Below are 18,837 nucleotides of genomic sequence, written 5' to 3'. Positions count from 1 at the left end.
GGAAAAGAAACCCACAACTCAGTCGTTAGGCCTCGTACTTCTTACACAAGGGATCATGAGGGGCTCATACGGTTATTACTCAAGAGAGGCCTAGGTCATGGTGTATTTTTACCACATGCTGCATGTGTAGATACAGAGACTTTATTGTGGAGCTAATTAGCCAGCTCTGCAGTAAACATCTCTTGTAGACATGCCCAGTAACAAGGGGCGTGTGCAGATGAAATGAGGGGCATGTGTGCATGACACTTTAAAGCAGGTTAAATGCTTTTGCACCACTTTAGTGGTGTTGGTGTTTGCACACATCGGCGACCTATTGCGCATTAATTCCAGCCGCTGTAGCACATTCGGCGGTGTAATATGCCTTAAATGACATGGGGCGCAGCAAACTAAAACACCTCTGAGGAGTTTTAGTTTGCTGCCCTACAGTTGTGGAGCGAAGCACCAGGCTCCATGCAGCTCAGGGGCTCTGCAGGCAGTCGTGCAGGCAGCCTGGCAGCAGCCTGGGAAGGCAAGCTCCGCCAAAGGAAAAAAAAATAAATGGAGAGCCTGATCTTTTTTTTCCCAGTCCCTGTAGCCTGCCTGCCTTCCTGAGCTGCACGGCGACCCAGTCCTTTGCGGCTGCAGTGCCCCCTGGGACTGCCTGAGCCAGGTGCCGGCGGGTGGGTGCTGCCTGGGGGGTGCCGCTGCTGCTGTGGAGGGAAGCACCAGCCCCACTCCCCACAGCTCAGGGACCGCTCTGCCCACCAGCAGCTCACCCTCCACTCCTCACTACTGGAGAGGCAGGTAAGACATGGGTGTACATGACAGGGAGGTTTACTTCACCTTAAACTAAAGTGGTGGTTTTAAAAACCCATTGCTTCAATTTAGGGTGAAGTAAACCTCTGTTTTGTCTACACATGCCCAGTATAATAACTTCTGATCATCACTGAGCTCCATTCTGCAATGCACTGGACCCTAAAACAGCCAGTTACCTTGTAGCTTTCATTTTAGTAATATGTTTGCTTAAAAAAATTCTGATCATAGAATCGTAGAAATCATAGAATCCTAGAAAATTAGGGTTGGAAGGACCTCAGGAGGTCATCTAGTCCAACCCCCTGCTCAAAACAGGACCATCCCCAACTATACCATGCCAGCCAAGGTTTTGTCTAGCCAAGTCTTAAAAACCTCCAAGGATATAGAAAATATAGCTCTGGATCTAGATCATTAATGTTATTTTCAGATACATTCTCTTGGCAACGATATTCTTGATAACTGTTTCTTTTTATCTGATGGGAACATAAAAATATTTTACATTTTATTTTCCCGTTCCCCCAGTGTTGAATTATGACTTCATTACTCTTTAGTAAATTATCTCAGGCTTAACCTTGTGAGACATCAAGCTTTTTTAGCAATAAAGCAAGTGGGTATAGAAAGTTCATGTTTAAAAAAGGTTTTTTCATTATTAACTGTATATTATCTATCATTAATTAGCCACCTGTTTTTTAAAAAGTAACTTTCAACATTTTTACACGTGTTTTGGGATGTGGCACTGGGCGCTTCAATTAGCAAGCTGCACTAATTAAAAGCATCCATGCGTCATGTGTATCAGTGTCCCTGTGCATCTCCACACTGAAAAAATGGTGGCGGGGCACTTTGAAAACTAAAGCTCATTGAATGTGTTTTATTTGAAAGTGCCCTGCTACCATTTTTTCACTGCGGGGACCCTTGGGGACACTGATACATGTGATGTGGAAGGCTGCTGGAGCGTATCAATTTCTGTGCTCCAGCAGAATCTATTAATTGAGTCTGCTCCAATGTGCTGGATTTCCAGCACATCAGAGCTGGCTCCCCACACGTCTATAGGAGCCCTCAGTTAGGGGGCAGAAAACTACTTTGTAGTCGCTAAAATGAAAAGAAAATAGTACAACTGAACAGATCATGGGCAGATCGTAGACTGAAATTTGTTAACACAAACTATTTAGTGAATACATAGGAATAAGAAATGCATTCACAGGAATCAAGATCAACTTGCAAGTAATTCAGAAACAGAAAGAAAAAACTGCTTGTATCAGATAATGTATTTGCCATTAATAATTTGATTGGCAGGAAAACACACTCATAATCCACAGCAGTAATGTCACAGAGTTCTTTTCTTTGTACATTGAGATACAGGTTTGAAATAATAATTAATGGTCTACTAACAGAAGAAACAGAGTTAGCAATAGATATAAGTGAAAGTAGTAAAGGTGTGAGAAGTGGGCCATATTTGATTCAGATTTGGCCTGATTTGGGGGACAGTGATTCAATTCGCAGATTTGGATCACTGTCCTGATTTGATTCTGAGTTGGAGAATCAGCGATTCAGCCACAGACACAGCTTTATATGTTTTTTCTACATACCTCCAGGTACCAGGTGCGGCTCATGAATGCTGTGATGGTGGGGAGGATAGAGCATCCCACAGGAGTACAGGGTGGGCCCTGCATGCTCGGCGGTGGACTCAGAGGTGGACTTCTGGTCCACTTCCGGGTCTGCTGCCAAGCATGCGGGGGACCCCTCCCCCCATGCCCCTCCAGCTCAGTGATTGGCCACAGGTGGGACCCTGGGTGACCCCCCAGACATTGGAGGCACCAGTCACCGAGCCAGCGGGCTGGGTTGGGCAGGGGGTCCCCTGTGCACTCAGTGGTGGACTCGGACTCAGGGTCTGCCGCCAAGTGTGCGGGGGGATCCCCTGCTCCCGTGGGACCCTTCATCCACCCCACCATCTCAGCGTTTATGAGCCATGCCTGGTACCTTGAGGGATGTAGGAAAAACATATAAAGCTGTGTCTATGGCCAAATCATCGAAACTTTCTGAATTTCTCTGACTTGAATTGGAGACCTCTGATTTGATTCCGAGAGATTAATGGGTCTCTTGATTCGAATCAGATTTGGATATTCGACTGCCAAATTGGGCCGAATCTCTTCCAAATTGAATCAGTGACCGAAGCTTTGCACAGCCCTAAAAAGTAGTACTATTTACAGACAGAATGAAAAAGCTGATGGCAGACTGAAAGGAAGTTCAGATATGTCTATTCTAAAATATGCCATGGATATGAAATTCTGACATTAAAATGAAGGAGATGAATCACAAATGTGAACAAGCACGGACTCTTGTGGATGGAGTATTGAACATTATATGTGTAAAAAGCTCATATAAATATAAGCTCTTAGAAATTGTCAAAGATTAAAGGAATTGAAGTATCAAGGAGCAGGAATAATTGCTATCAGGTTAGGATGCCAGGAACAGAAGGAGACAGGGAGACAGCCTACTATTATAAGCACTGCTCTGATGGCTCCACTGACAGTGCAGGATCAGAGCCAAAGAAAAACATTTAATTAAATCTGTAAGAAAAATGGAAATGAGCCATTAAAAGAGCAAAAGCCCCATTTTGCTCTTTGAGTAATAACATTATTTCTAAACAGCACAAAGCACTTTACAGATAAGTAAGAAGATGAAGTCCCTCCCAAGAGCTTTGTATGTTCAAAATACATGGATTTGCTTCCTGACGTCTGCATAATTAGAACAGAATAACAATGAGGTATTGTCCAACAGTTTGAGTACAAACCTGTAGACCAGAAGGCCTGGATGACTAATCCTGGCATGAATTCCTGAGGCTCAAAGCCAATTAATCTCTCTGCTTTAGTACCCTAAGTGGGAGTAATAATCTCCTGCCTCATAGGGACAGTATATCTAGAACAAACAACAATATAAACATTTCGGGTAAGAATTTTTATTATGTAAAATGTCACACAGGTACTGGTGTGAATAGTGACAGAGACTGGAGAAAGCGAGAGCACTAGGGGGTGACTTTACGGGTAAGAGAGGGCAAATGATGGGATCAGTGCACTCCTCCCTTGACTTTCACTAGTATCAATCTATGCTGCATCTTTCCAAATATCAGGTAGAAGACAGTACAGAAAGGCACAAGTTTTCACGAGTGGCAGTTACTTCATCAGATCCTTTCAGACTTTAAAGAGTTTAAAGCAGAAAGGAATTTAAATACGAAGAAAAGGACAGGTGAAAGGAGCACTGCAGAGAAAGGTAAAAGGTGGGTTGAATAAGTCAATAGGGAGTTAACACATCAAGGGACACTGGAATAAACAGTTGGAGTTAAAAGCTAAGCTAAGTAGGATAAGATTGTGGGCTAAGGAACACACAGTCTCTGTTGAGATCCTCTGTGCAGGATCTTTGGCTCTGATCCTGCACTGTCAGTGGAGTCATCAGAGCAGCACTTTTAATTGTAGGTTGTCTCCCTCTGTTCCTGGCATCCTAACCTGATAGCAATTATTTCTGCTCCTTGATACTCCAATTCCTTTAATCTTTGGCAATTTCTAAGATCTTATATTTATATGAGCTTTTTTTCACGTACAATGCTCAACAGAGACATAGTCTCTGTTGAGACCAGGTGGGATAAGATTGTGGGTTAAGAACACACAGTCTTTGTTGAGACCATGGTTGACACAGTTCAGCTGGTGTATGCTTTCTTGTTCTGCAGTTTCACATTCAATTTGATTTTTAAGGTTTTGTTATAAATACTGGGTTCTGTATGTGTTATGGAGATCCATTAAAGCAGAGGATAAAGCTGAGCAGTGAGAAGCAGAAATAGCTTGTCACAGTAGCGTAAGAGTAATTTTGTAGCTGTGATGGTTCAGAAATTATGTGAGAAGGAAGGATTACTTAGGAAAATAGCTTTTATTGGACAGCTATGTAGCTGCGATAAAATTAGACAAGTTTTTGAATGCAAGGCATCCTTCCTCACATCTCAGTAACTGTCAGGCTGGTGGAGAAACCCATTAAGCAAGCTAATCCTAGATGAAAGGCAGTATATTAGCCCTGAATATTGATATGAAACAAGTGATAGATTGACTTGTTATTGATTCCATAACAAGTGATCTGGGAAGCAAGAGCATCATATGTAGGGACCTACCCAAATTGCAATTGCACGGATTTTATGGAAATTGAAAAATCGGGCAGTATCTGCAAAATCTGCAGAAATAAAACAAAACAAAACAAAAACTTACTAAAAATAAAATGCCGGTTCCCAGTGGGAGCTAGTAGTCCTCCTGGCCATGCAGCCCACCCTGGGGAAGGTCAGAGGGAGGCTGCCAGCACACAGGTGAGCAGGCAAGATGACTGCTGCCCTTGCCCTCCCTGCTGATTGGCTGAGAGGGCTGTCTGTTGTGCAGCCCCCACCCCCGCCAATCAGTGGCAAGGGGTGGGGCCGCATGACAGTGCAACCCTCTCAGCTAGTTAGTGGTGAGTAGGAGGGCCATATGACAAACAGCTCTCTCTGCCAATCAGCAGGGGCAGGAGGGGCACTGAGGCCCCTCGGCCAAACAGAGGGGTGTTGGGGGGTGCTCTGATAAGCCCTTGAAAATGGCAGCCAGCTCCCCAAAGTCAATCTGTCCATGAAATCAGCCAGCTGCTTCCTTGAGTTGAGTAGACCCCTAATCATATGCAGAGAGAATGAGTTAAGCGCTCACATAAATAGCTTCAAAGTAGGGTGCTGACTTCTACAACCAACAAGCAAATCTCGATGGCTCAGAGAAAGGTTTTGGTTTGATGGGACTTCATAACATTTCAAAGTCAGGGGCAAAGGGCTGGGACAGGACTGTTGTATAAACAGACAGCAGGAAGAGTCTGTCCTTTGCTGTGAGTATGTATGGGTCACCAGAGAAGAAAACTATCAAGGGAGCTTCTTTCTGGGGTATGTCTACATTACTATTTATGGCCACCCTCAAAGTTTGTACTCACAATCTAAACCAGGGACTGGGAATTTGGGGGTGGGGGTCACCAGAGGCAGGGCCCCTGACCAAAATCTGGGGTAGGAAGCCCCCTGCGGATGTGTGTTGGTGGCAGCCTGGGGCAAGAGACAGCTGCCTGTTCCCATCGCCATTACAGCTCATCCAGAGGTGTGCCTAGATGTGGCCCATGAGGATACCCACGGTCTGGATTTGGCTGAGGAAGCCAAATCAATTTGACAGCCCTGATCTATACTAAAAACCCGTAAGCTTGATTGCTGGCTGAAGTCCAGTTGACCGTGGAGGCTCTGCTAAGTGTAAGGGACTGAGGTTATTCTTTATCTGATTCTCCCCCTCCCTGCAGTGTGCTGTTAACTGACCCAGATGCTGCAGTCTGCAAGCACAGAAAATCTGCCAGCTGCAATCCCACATCTTTTGCTCCTGAGTTCCCACCCATTTACACCCCACTTCCTGTCTCTAGTGCCTGCAATTAGGGCCAAGCACAGAAAGAAAGGCAAGAAGGAATCTTAGAAGAGCTCCACTTAAGGAACAGAAGCACAATATGTTATGACTGCCAGGCTGGCTCCTTGACTCGGACCAGTTTAAGCAGTCGCATAACTGAGGGGCGGTGCCTGGGGCAGCGGCAGCAATCACTGCCTTCGTGGGTGGGGACGTGCAACAATAGCAGCCCTTGCAGCAGCTGCTGGATGCACCACCACAATCAGCCACTTGGAAGCCAGTGATGCATCATGCACTGTGGCTGCCCAGGGTGCAGAGCTGCCCTACTATGCCTCTGGGTTTGAGGGAGACCCTGAGGATCACCCATAAATATCAGTGTAGATATTGAAATAATACAGGAGTGCCTGGCTCAAGCTTCTAAACATTAAAAGCCTATGTACAGTTTTGGTATTACCGGTCTTGTGTCCCCCAAAACATACGTACGTTTTGTAAACAAAGAGACTGAGCTAAAAACACCTTGACTCAATAATTTCTCATCCAGATGGAAACCCATTCTGGGAAGCTGCACATTCAGGCTATTACTCTGCCAAAGTATGGTATTATCTTCACTGCTACTGCTACAATGGAAGATTCATTATTTTTCATTTTGAAACTGTGGGACACTATCCACCTTCTCTTTCTGCATTTCACCTTTTTAACTCTAGAAAAATGGGGGAAAAGTTAAGTAGAATACCTCATCTTTTTAGGTGTTGTGTTACTCCTTGCTATTAAAAGTAACCTTTTGACTCTTACATTTACTTATACTTTTAAAACATGTATGCTATATTTTAGCTTTACATTTTCTTAGAAAAAGGAGGTAATTTGGACTTTAAACCACTTTCAGTACTTAGCAGTGTTAAATTTCAGGGAGAAACTAGCACTTTCACTATTAAAAATAAAAGCCCTATTTAGTGATAAAGTAAAACTCTGAATTTGCAGTAAAAAAACACTACTTAAGAAGGAGGGGGGGTTTATTTTTACAATTTTTGAAAGAGTGAGAACATGGGGGAAAATAGAAGTATTCATATTTTAATATATTTTTATGTTTGCTCTGATAGGAAAATTTTGAATCAAGGTTTTTTTTAATTAATATTCTCACAGGAAAAAATGTTCCTTTTTCCAGCCAGTCCTACCTAATATAGTGCTATGGGAGAGCATCAAAGCAATAAACCCTTGATATTTTCCCATGCTTTGACAGCTTTTGAGTACAGGCAGTCCTCATACTTACGACACAATTGGTTCCTGAAAACTGCATCTTAAGTCAAAACCTTGTAACTTGGAAACAATTTTCCCATAGGAAACAATGTTATAAATGGGGGATTGGTTCCTGAACCAAGGCCCAATGCCCGATTTTCACCAAAAATAACCCAGAATTTTGTACTCAATCAATTATAGATGAATAATATAGCTACATTAGTGTATTTGTATTGTAAATAACAATCATATCGATTTGGAAGGACTTTTTTGAGGTGACTTGCTGGATGTTTTGAACGGCTCTTGGTTGGACTATTTGAAGGGTTCTTGGCTGGAGTCTTCTCAGGAGTCTTGGCTGTAGGTTTTTCTGGAGTCTTGTCTGGTTTCATAAAGAAAGTGTCCAAGGAAGCTTGGATAGATGTTCTCCAGGGAGATGGGCAATGTGGTGAACTTGTTTGCTGGTGTAGCGTGGTGTGGCATGGCATTGGATCAAGTGTAGTGAAGTCGAAACTGAGTGTCAATTTATAAACATTGTAAGTGTGAAATGTTGTAACTCGAAACATTGTAAGTCGAGGGCTGCCTGTGTGTCACATTCATGTTTTGATAATGTATTCCCTTTTTTAGCATGTAAGCACATTTACCTAACACCATAATGACTGTACCTACATTAGCAGAAACAAAAGAACAGAGATTATGAAATGAGGCTGCTAAAATATTGAATTATTTTGTTGTTCATTGTCTAAATTTATTAATTTAAAGTTCTGGTAGCTTGCTTTGTGTCACCACATATGCTAATTTAGGAGAGTCTTTCTCAGAGTGTGCCACCTGCAAAGAAGTCTGAAACTGTCCCATGACATTACATACCTCAGAGCTTCTACAGGTCAGAGATTTCCCAGAATTTATTGTGACTGTGACTCCAGGAAATTTCACCACAGCTCCACTCCCAGCCCTGCACTGCTGCCCAGTGCCTGGTGCAGCCCTGGCTGAATGCCCCACATCCATCCAAATGCCAGGAAAAGCCACAGCTGCCCCAGGGGGCAGTGTAGTGCTGGGAGCTGCAGTGAAATTTGGGGTGGCTGCAGTCTCCTCCCAGCGCTGCCGGAGCCTGCTCCGAGCCCAGCTGCCAGCAAGAACAGCCCCACGCAGTGCTGGCTCTGGCTCCACCCTGCAGCTGCCACCCACCCCACACCACACAGATCCGGGGGCACATGCCCTCCCCCCTGCCCCACCAAGGTGCAAGCAGCAGTGGGAGCTGCCCCCACCCAACAAGCCACCCTTGCCCCAGCTGGGCAGCACCTGCCTCTGCCCGCTTCCTCACTGCGGCAGGCGTTGATCAGTCCCCCCTATACCCCTTCCTGCCCCCCCTCCCCTTCCACCACAACAGACTTACCAGCTGATGGCAGCTGTATTGGATATCAGATCAGTATTGTCCAATGTGCCTCCTTAAGTATCGGCTATCGGTATCGGCCCCCAAAATCCATGCACCCCTAGTAACAACCCTCCTTCGCTCTGCCCGGTGTCTGGCTAGCTTTGTGCACTCTGTCTGTTGAGGCTCCATCTAGACCTTAATATTGGTTCCCCAGCTCTTCTTGGGTCTACCTCTTTTTCTGTTTCTCTCCACTGCACCCTGCATTATGGTGTTGGCAAGAGTGTCCAGCCTTCTCATGAAGTGTCCAAACCACTGCAGCTTCCTTCATTGCACAACCTCCAATAATGATTCATAGGTCTCAATTTCTTGACTGATTTGCCTCTTGACAGACTCACTGTCCATGTCAGAACTGAGGCATTTGAATTGAGCAAGAACCTGCAGGGACAAAATCAGGAAAGCAAAGATAAAGAAAGATCTGTACCTGGCAAAGGAAGTTAAGGACAACAAGAAGAGGTTCTATAAGTATGTTGGCCAGAAAAGAAGAACCAAAGAAGCTGTGGGTCCTCTGTTAACAAGCCCGGGGGGAACTTCTAACTGAAGATACAAAGAAGGCAGAGCTACTCAACAGCTACTTTGCCTCAATCGTCACAAAAAATTTAGCTGCCAGACATATAATAGGGACTATCTGGATAAGGAAGGGGGGCACAAGCTGTGGGAGAATATAACAAAAGAAATGACCAGAGAGCTTTTTTTGGGTCTGAGTGAATTCAAGTAAGCAGAGCTAGATAAGCTTCATCCAGGGTCCTGAAGGAACTGACAGAGGTCGTGGGAGACGGGTTAGGTACCAGGGGACTGGAAAAGAGCTAACATAGTACCTCTCTTCAAAAAAGGCAAAAAGGAGGACCCAGGGAAATACAGACTGATTAGTCTCACCGGGGAAGTTACCGCAGCGTATTCTAAGGAAGGCCATTTGCAAGCATCTGGAGGAGGAAAGACTGGTGAGAAGCAGCCAGCATGGTTTTATGAAAAGCAAATTGTGTCAAACAAACCTGATCTCCTTTTTCAACAAACTACTTGGGTGGATTAAGGGAAGGCTGTGGATATAGTATGTTGACTTCAGCAAGGCTTTTGACAAGGTCCCACATGACCTTCTCATAAGCAAATTGGAAAAAATGTGGGCTAGTTAAAACGACTGAAAGGTGAATAGATAATTGGCTCAACAGCTGTAAGCAAAGGGTAATTATAGTTTCATAGTAGTTTGGGGTCAGAAGGGACCTGAACGATCATCTAGTCTGACCCTCCACCACTGGCAGGAGCACACGCTGGGATCACATGACCCCAGACAGGTGTTCGTCCAACCTCTGTTTAAATTTGCCCAAGGTAGGAGCAAGGACCACTTCCCTAGGAAGTTGGTTCCAGATCCTAGCCACCCTAACAGCGAAATTATTAACTGGTCCATGTCAAAATGGCAGGAGGTTTCAAATAGAGTCCCACAGGGGTCTGTCCTGAGCCTGGTTCTGTTCAACATGTTTATTAATGATTTGGATGTTGGCATAGAAAGCGTCTTGAGCAATTTTGCAGATGACATGAAACTGGGAAGGACTGCAGACACACTGGAGGATACAAGCATAATTCAGAAGGATCTTAACAGGTTGAAAAGTTTTGCTAGAGCTAACAGGATGATGCTCCATTTAGACAAATGCAAGGTGCTACACCTCAGGAGGTATAATCAAAAACACAAATACAAAGTGGGGGACACTTTGCTCAATGGCAGCTCTACGGAAAAAGACTTGGGAGTCTTGGTAGACCACAGTCTCAATATGAGTCTGCAGTGTGATGCAGCTGCACAGAAGTCCAATACAGTTTTGGGAAGCATCAACACAAGCATTAGGTGCAAACACAGGAGGTGATAATGCCTCTCTATTCAGCACTTGTTAGGCCTCATCTGGAGTATTGTATTCAGTTCTGGCTCCACATTTGAAAAAGGACATGGAGAAGTTAGAGAGGGACTAGAGGTGGGCAACAAAGATGATCAGGGGCTTGGAAGGCAGGTTATATGAGAAAAGGCTGAAGGAATTAGGCAGGTTCAGCTTGTGGAAAAGTTGCTTAAGAGGGTGCATGACAGCAATCTTCAAATACTTGAAGGACTGCCATAAAAAAGAAGGGAAGTACCTTTTCTCTTTTGCTGCAGAGAGGAGGACACAGACCTATGGCTTGAAGTTGTAGCAAAGTAAATTTTGACTGGGTATCTTGAAAAAAATTCTTCACTGTTAGAATAATGAGCCGGTGGAATAGATTCTCCAGTTGTGGACTCTCCATCACTAGAGGTGTTCAAAAAGAAGTTCGACAGTCCCTGGTCAGGGATGATCTAGGCCTAGCTATGCCTGCTTTCTACCATGGGTATTTTGCATGTTTCTGGGATCTGCTGCTTGCTCCTGCCCATCCCCCTCCCTTTTTTCTGCTATAGGTGTCAAGATGTTTTTAAACCTCTTCAGAGGCATTGGGTGTTGGCTACAACTAAGACTGTATACTTCAGCTGGGGTGTGCTGAATCTCCTGCTAGGAGTCAAGCTGGAGGTTCCTGGCTAGAGGGCCTTACCCCTCCACTCAGAATCAGACCAATCATAATATTTGGGATTAGGAAGGAATGTTGCTCCCATGGTCAGATTGGTACAGACTGGGGCGGGGTGGTGGGGGGGGGCTGACTTCCTCTGTATCAGGGGCATGGCCCTCTACCTGGGATGTCTTGAACATATATTGACAAAATTTTATAGAAGCAGGAACGCAGGCTCCTGTTATTCCCCTGCTTTACCTGTGGCAAGTTAGGATGTTAGGTCTATATTGTGTCAGGACTGAGGGCAATCTTATATAGAATTTAAATTATGGTTGTATAGGATGGTTTGGATAGGGATGATCCTGCCTCAGGCAGGAGGTTGAAATTGATAACTTCTGGAGGTCCCTTTCAGCCCTACTTCTCTATCACTAAAATGCTATATGTACATTTTAGATTTTAAAAAGTCTTCCTTGTAAGGCCCAAGCAGATATATAACTAAAAGTTGCTTAGTGAGTAGTTTTGCAGAGACTCTTGAGTATTGTATTCAAGTGAAACAGTTCTCAGTTATTAGAATGTTTTGAATGTGTTTACCTGGAAGGACTGTAACAGATCCATCACTCACCTCAGGCTGGCTGCATTTTTTAAAGAATTTGGGGGGCTACATAAAGCTGGCTGCCTAAAATCTGCCCTAGCCAGGCAAAATGATCTGCCACCCCATATTTAGCTTTGTAGATTCCATAGCCATTTCCTCTCTATTTTATTTCTATTTCACTGTTTTCTCCTACACAAGACAACATCTTGGTCCACATTGTGCCATCACAGGGTGCAGCACAAATAGAGTACAGGACAAAATTCCAGTAAATAAAATGCAATGCTAATCCTATTCTCTTTCTTTCTCTCCCATCTGAAAGTTCAGGGTTTTAAGTAGATGTTATCCTAAATACACATAACTGCTAATAGACCATGACTGTGTAGGGTCAATTTTCTCCATACATCCAGATGATGACCATGCTTCTAGTGCTGAAAGTACCATGCTGCTCTGTGGTAAACACAGTCTATTGCAGACTTATTGTTATAGAGGTAGTGAAACCAAGTCAGTCATTAAAAAGGATAGTCTTGGCCCCTGGACAAAAGGTACAATCCTTCCTCTCTCAGTCCTTTGTCAAGCAATCTAAACAGCAATACTGACAGGTCACTTTCTTCCGTAGTTGTACCGACACTCAAGAAGGGACCAGATGAGTAGGTAAAACTATATAGGTGGACATGTTTACACACATTACAAACACATACAAAGAAAGTACTGTACCCCAAACATGCCGTACCAGCATCTCCCCTCCCACCACATTTTTTCTTGGTATTACCCCGATTAGCTTGTAAAGCATGACAACCTTCTGTGAGATTTTGCATGTTTCAATTCTCCCTTGTTCTTGTCCTTTTCGCGCAGTCGACCTCAAAGACAGAGACGGGAAGCACATGGAGAAACACACAAGCAAGGCAGGTATGCTACTAAAGATACAGCATCCCAGTAGCCACTACCTCTCACTAGCTCTTTTTATTATTGCATGTCAGCAGCAGCAGTACCATTATGCCTTAGGCACCATCTAGAAGGGGCAGAATTTGAGTAAGCAAATAAACTGTGGAAGCCTCAAGCTTCAGTTGTGGTTTGGAGCTGGGCATCACAACCTGTTCTCTCTGTTTCCCATGGTATTAATAGGTGTCTGTGCCCAGAGACCTGTGCAGAGAAGTGACTCTCTCCCTTCCAGGAAGCGGAGTGGGGGTGTACAAGGGGGGGGACACACAACCCCAGTGTTAACCCTTTCACAGATGCTCTCCAGTTGGCACCAGTTTTAGGCAAGTTTTATCTGATAAGAAGAATGTGGGGGCTATGTAGCACTGCGGTGGGTATCTTCTGCTTCTGCACAAGGAGGGAGAAGCTGGCAGCCATCTTGTAGCACAGTGTCTGTGAAAAAGCCAGCTCTAGACCATGACTCTGGAAAAAATCTTTTTTTCTACATTCTGCCTTCCAAAAATAAGGTGTGTGTTTTATCTGAGGGGGTGGGGGGTGGAATGTGGGAAAATACTGTATGTAGCCTTTGGAATGGCTGATTTGGTGGCGTGGTTTCTCCATCACTGGTAATCAAGAATGAAGTCTCTTTAGAAGACATGATCTAGCTCAACCACAAGTTATCAGGTAAAAGTCTATAGCCTGGGCTGTGCACTAGGTGTTACAGAGAGGTGGATAATCACAGCAGTCCTTTTTTGACTCTAAGATGCCTTGCCATCCCTTATGCAAGCTCCTATGAAAACCAGAAAACCCTTTCCTCTAGTCTCACGGGAGACTGTTGCTGTCCAGCTCCCAAAATACCTTGTGTGTGTGACTTGTTTGCTTTTTATTGAAAAATTTCTCTTTTTGTTCTGAGTCATTAAAAATATATGACTGAGATCAGTGCCAAGTACAGGCTGTGGCACCAGCATCATATAATAGATGCATTGTAATCATGTCAAAGCAGGAAAGGGAGTACTGTCAAGAAGGACCTGGGTAGAAGCTGACAGAACCAAATGCCTCCCAGAGAAACTGAGCGAGTTTGGGAAACAAACTGGATTCCTAGATGTCATCTAGAAATCTAACAAATTACTGACATTCTCCTGTGGGCCCTGGGCCTGTGCTCACCAATGTTGTGGCACAGAGTAGCTGTGGCTTGCATTAAGCAGGTTTTGAATGGAATATACAGTATCTGGGTCACTTGTAATCTTCTACCTCAGCCTAACCTATACAAAGGTTGCAATCTTTCTGTAACAGAAGTACTGTACTATGTCAGTCATAGCCACTAATACAGCTGTTGCCATTGCTACGTCAGAAAATGCCATTTGTTCCCTTCTCTTCAGTTCTGTCCCTCAGATAGTGAATGCAGTCTCCTTAGCATGGGTATTAAGCAGAGCCAAATTTAGATACTCACAAATCTCAGGGCTGCTCAGTGCAAGCTATTACATCTGAAAGTCAATAGACAAAACTGACTCTTAGTGGTCTGTTAAAAGTCAATTACTTATAGCACTCACAAAACATACAAAACCCTCACACTCAAAACATAAAAGGCAGAAGCTTCTGTTGCTTTCTCAGCAATTGTAGATTGTAAGCGGGTGAATAAAATGGGGAAGGGAAGTGTCAAGATCTTTTTTTTTAATTCTAAGAATAGGAAGGAAGAAAGAATTAATATATTGGATGGCCTGAAATGCTTTTATCCAAAATAGCTTTGGTTAAAAGCCTGTTTTTGAATGAACCTAATATTTTTCACAAAACAATATTTTTTGTTGGAAAGCTTTTGATATTTCTTAGGGGAGGGAATAAAAAGAAGAGAATGGAAAATGTATTATTTAAAAGAGGAACAGTTTTTTTCATTTGTTTTGAAAAAACAAAGCAATTTTGATTTGGGGTTTTAATTGGGGGGCGGGGGGAGGGAGGGGAGAGGTGTGACCTTTCCTCCTACTTCACATGTCATTTCCTTTCCCATCTGAGAAGGGAAGAAAGAAGCAATGGGGAAGGTAAGGGTGGGGAGAGGGACAAGAAACAAAACCATATTCTTTCACTTTTCAAAAGCAAACATCTTCTCATGTCCTGTCACCCCGTTCAAATTTGAGTCCAAAAATGGGCTCAGACTATTGTTCAATCTGTAGCCTTAATGAGGTCTTCACTGGTTCATGGTTTCCCCATACTTGGGAAAGGCAATGGTTTCTTCCACATTTGCATATGCACATGGCGTTTGTGTTGTTACACTATCCCCACATTGCACGACAACTTTAGTCTTACTGACCTGTGTTTGGAGGCTGTTCAAGCTTTTCTGTGTTGGTCAATAAAGCTGTGTGCCTATAGGGAGATGTTTGGCAGTTTTGATATTCATGCTAAATCCTGATCATCTCTGATCCGGGTCATCTCTGATCATGACTGTCATATTTTTATTTGTGTGGCTGTCAGAGTTACATCCAGTGGCTGCATTGTAGATAGGAAACTTTTCTGTGATTTTAGTCTATGCAGTGTGGCTGTGAAGTTGGTGACTCTTGTCTTCGACCTTCCCCGAGACCCACAGCAGGAGCATTCACATTATGGTCCCTGCCAGATTCCTTGAATCTGTAAATTCAGCTACAAACCTAATATGAAAATTGTTGGCTTGGCTATTTTGTTTAAATCTGAATAAAGTCTTCATTTTTCCCCACATTTTAATACAAAATAAATCAAACAATTAAATCCAACATTTTTTTCCTTCCATCTTTTTCTCAAAAATTGTTCTATTGGTTCCACATTCACATCAGCAAAAATCTCCACAAGTGGGTACCCATTTGATGTACCTTAGTATTCGGAAGACCAATAATTCAGGCATATAGAGACAATAGCTGTTTTTGAAAACATGTTTTCAAATGCAGTTCCTGGACCCTGAGACAGGGAACACAATACAGGACTTGAGTAGTAACAGAAGTCAGAAATATTGCTGACTAGAAAATAGCCATACTATTTTGTGAACAAAGATATTTTTGCTCCTATTCAGAATTTAAAAAAAACACTTATCTTTTTCTTTCATGCAAAATTGACATCTCAGAATAGAAGAGCTGGGACTTGAACCTGAGTCTTTCACATCTCTGCTGAGTGCCATAACTATGGGCTATTGGCTATTTTTGTGGCTGATAGAATAACCCTCCCCTGCTTACCTGCCTCTCTCTAATATTTTCATCAAAACCTATGCATTCCACAAAATATTTCAGCTTCAGCGACATAACATTTTCATACGAGTTCTGTTAAATTATCTTGACCAACTCTAGCTAGTAGCCCTGCAGGGCAATAACAATCAGCCCCTCACCTTTCCCTCTCCCTTCCCCAAGTGTTATTTCTTCTAGGCTTTTATTCTAGTATTTCAGGTATGTTTTTTAATGGAAGCTGGCACAGCACATTGACTTCAGTAGAGCCATGACAGTTATACCCCTTGATTTTACCTTCACATTTTTGGCTTTTTCTTCTTCAAATAAAATAACAATACCTTTGTCCCCTGTGCATCCAGAAAGCTCCTATATGTCTACACTCTTGCCATTCCAGCTTTGGAACTCAGCTCTCAAGAGCTCCTGTTCACACCAAGCACTGATTCAGTATTATCACCCCATTCCCCTCAAGGAGTGATGCACTGTAAAATGTAAAAAGGGATGGATGAAGATCCAAGGCCATGTAGAGCCTTTTATATCTGCCAACCTACCCAAGTTCCTTTTAACTCCTACATGCAAATGAATCTGTCAGGTCTGTTAGAAGTCCATAATCTCAGTTCCTGTAATATCTTTCTTTTGGAAATAATAACATAAGTTTCAAATATTACTTTTTACAGCCACAGAAATGAACTTTCCTCAGGAGGTCTGCCATCTAGGTCCAAACCTACAGAGTTTTTTAGACATTGTTGAAACTTTAGGGTACTGCAATAATGTAGTAGTATAGACACATACACAGACATACCCACTCTCTAAAAACAGTCCTTGCCCCACAGAGTTCAGAGCCTATACATAAAATGAAACAACAATGATGTATAAAACAAATACGTGGGAGGACAAGCAGAAATCAGATCCCAGACTGAGGCCATGTATAAACATTCAGTTTCTCTTGGGACTGTTGCTGTACTCCTAGTAGAAACCACAGTGTAGAGATGTTCAGAATTTTTCTCCCAAAGCAAAAATGGCGGTTGCAGGAAAAAAATAACTCTGGACTAACTGGGGTTAGATCATTCTCAGAAGAGTTTCTCCTAGGAAAACAAATGTTTGTACACATTCCCCTTGGAGAGAAACCACAGCAGAGTCTTCCAGCATCCCAAGCTGCTTTGTTCCTGCCTCCATCCCTGCCCCCTGTGCTTCCTATGGAGACAGTTTTGCTCAGCCTGGACTCTACTGTTTTAGCTGAGCTGGGAGCAAAACAAGCTCCCTTCATAATCCCTACATAATGGTGCAGGGAGACAGGCTGATCCTGAGCAGCCTGTGTCCAGCAGTCAGGGCTGCACTGTGCACTGCTGTCATCTGTCTCCAGGGAGCCTTCAAAGCATACTGAAATGTGAGCACAAGGGTCACCTGGCTGCACAGCACCAGCACTGCAAGCTCTCTGCTCCTCAGGGGCTTAGGATTCAAATGTCTGTTCAAGGATATCAGGGTCAGTTTTTCTACCAGGAAAACAAACTGGGAAGTTTTCTCCCAGATCATATGAATGTGTACACTCAATCTGAGTGTACACATAAAACAATTCAAAATACAAGGCACATCCTTCCTTACCATTTTGAAATATTTGAGGACCTTTGAAAGTTTAAAGGTATCTTGGTAAAAGCTATCACAACCTAGTCATATTTGCTACATGTACACAGATATCTGTCCCAATTAGTAATATGTAAACTATTTGGCACTTTACAAGACCAATTTTTCCAAAGCAAAAAACCAGTTATCTGAAAAATTGATTGAGAAGGAAAACATAAACATAAAAATATGAATAGCAATTGACAACTGTTTAAGAAAACTTTATCATCTTCCCCAAAACACCCCAAATCCTACCATCATTAAAGGTATTGTCAGTTAAAAAAAGTCTTGGTTAAGAAAGGAAGTGAAATAAAAAGTCCTTACTATATTGTCAGATGAAACTGTTTACTACTGAGATTACAAATTTAGTTGACAAAAGTAACTGTGTTGACATAACAGATTTCTATGAGGCCTTTGTCTTAGGCTTACATGATACTGTGATTAAAAATTAGCATAATACAATATCAGTGTGGCCCTTAATAGATGGATTAGAAATGATTAACTGATAGATCTCAAAAGGTGGGTGAAGGAGAAATATTCACTCAAAGAGCAGGGAAGCTGGGCCCAATGATCTCACGAGGTCCCTTCCAGCCCCAAACTTCTGTGAATCTGTGTCAATGGGAGTTTATAGTGAGGGACTATAGAAAGAAAACATAAAATAGTTGTTAGTAAAGTTTACAGGTGGCACAAAAATTGTTAGATTGGTATACAATGATAAGAACTGGTCAATATTAGAGTGCTTGGAATGTATGGGCATCTGGGTTTAATGCAAGGTCATACATTAAAAATAAATAATGTTCATCATACAGGGTAGGGGGATGGATTTTGAAACGAGTGACTTCTGGGGCTCCTGGTGCACAAGTCATGGAATCCGAGCTTGCAATGTGACATGCAGGCTAGGAAAACAAGACTATCCAATCCTTACTTATATAAAGATAATATCAAGTCGAAATAAGGAAAGGTTATTACCACTACTTATAACATTACGGTTCCTATACACATTCAGGGAGCCTGCTCCAATGTGCTGTAATTCCAGCACGTTGAAGCAGACTCAATCGAGTCTGCTGGAGCGTAGAAATTATTGTGCTCCAGGACCCCCCAGCATCATGTGTATCAGCGTCCCTGCACTGAAAAATAGCGGGGCGGGGGGCACTTTAAACT

The 18,837-nt window shown here is 43.1% G+C and overlaps 1 protein-coding gene across 2 annotated transcripts in view; it reads left to right on the top strand.

Moving 5' to 3' along the window:
• The window catches only part of GABRR1 (gamma-aminobutyric acid type A receptor rho1 subunit), a 61,070-nt gene that overhangs the window by 12,836 nt on the left and 29,397 nt on the right, over positions 1-18,837 (top strand). The window contains exon 2 of one of the 2 annotated variants that reach the window (XM_006024567.1): positions 12,818-12,871. The exons of the other annotated variant lie outside the window; for it this stretch is intronic. Within the exon in view, the coding sequence (XP_006024629.1) occupies positions 12,818-12,871 (54 nt within the window). The remainder of the gene's footprint in view (positions 1-12,817; positions 12,872-18,837) is intronic. 2 annotated transcript variants of the gene reach the window in all.

Source organism: Alligator sinensis, unplaced genomic scaffold, assembly GCF_000455745.1.
Source record: "Alligator sinensis unplaced genomic scaffold, ASM45574v1 scaffold658_1, whole genome shotgun sequence".
In the NCBI taxonomy this organism is placed as follows: Eukaryota; Metazoa; Chordata; order Crocodylia; family Alligatoridae; genus Alligator; species Alligator sinensis.
This window is presented reverse-complemented; position numbering and strand designations above follow the sequence as displayed.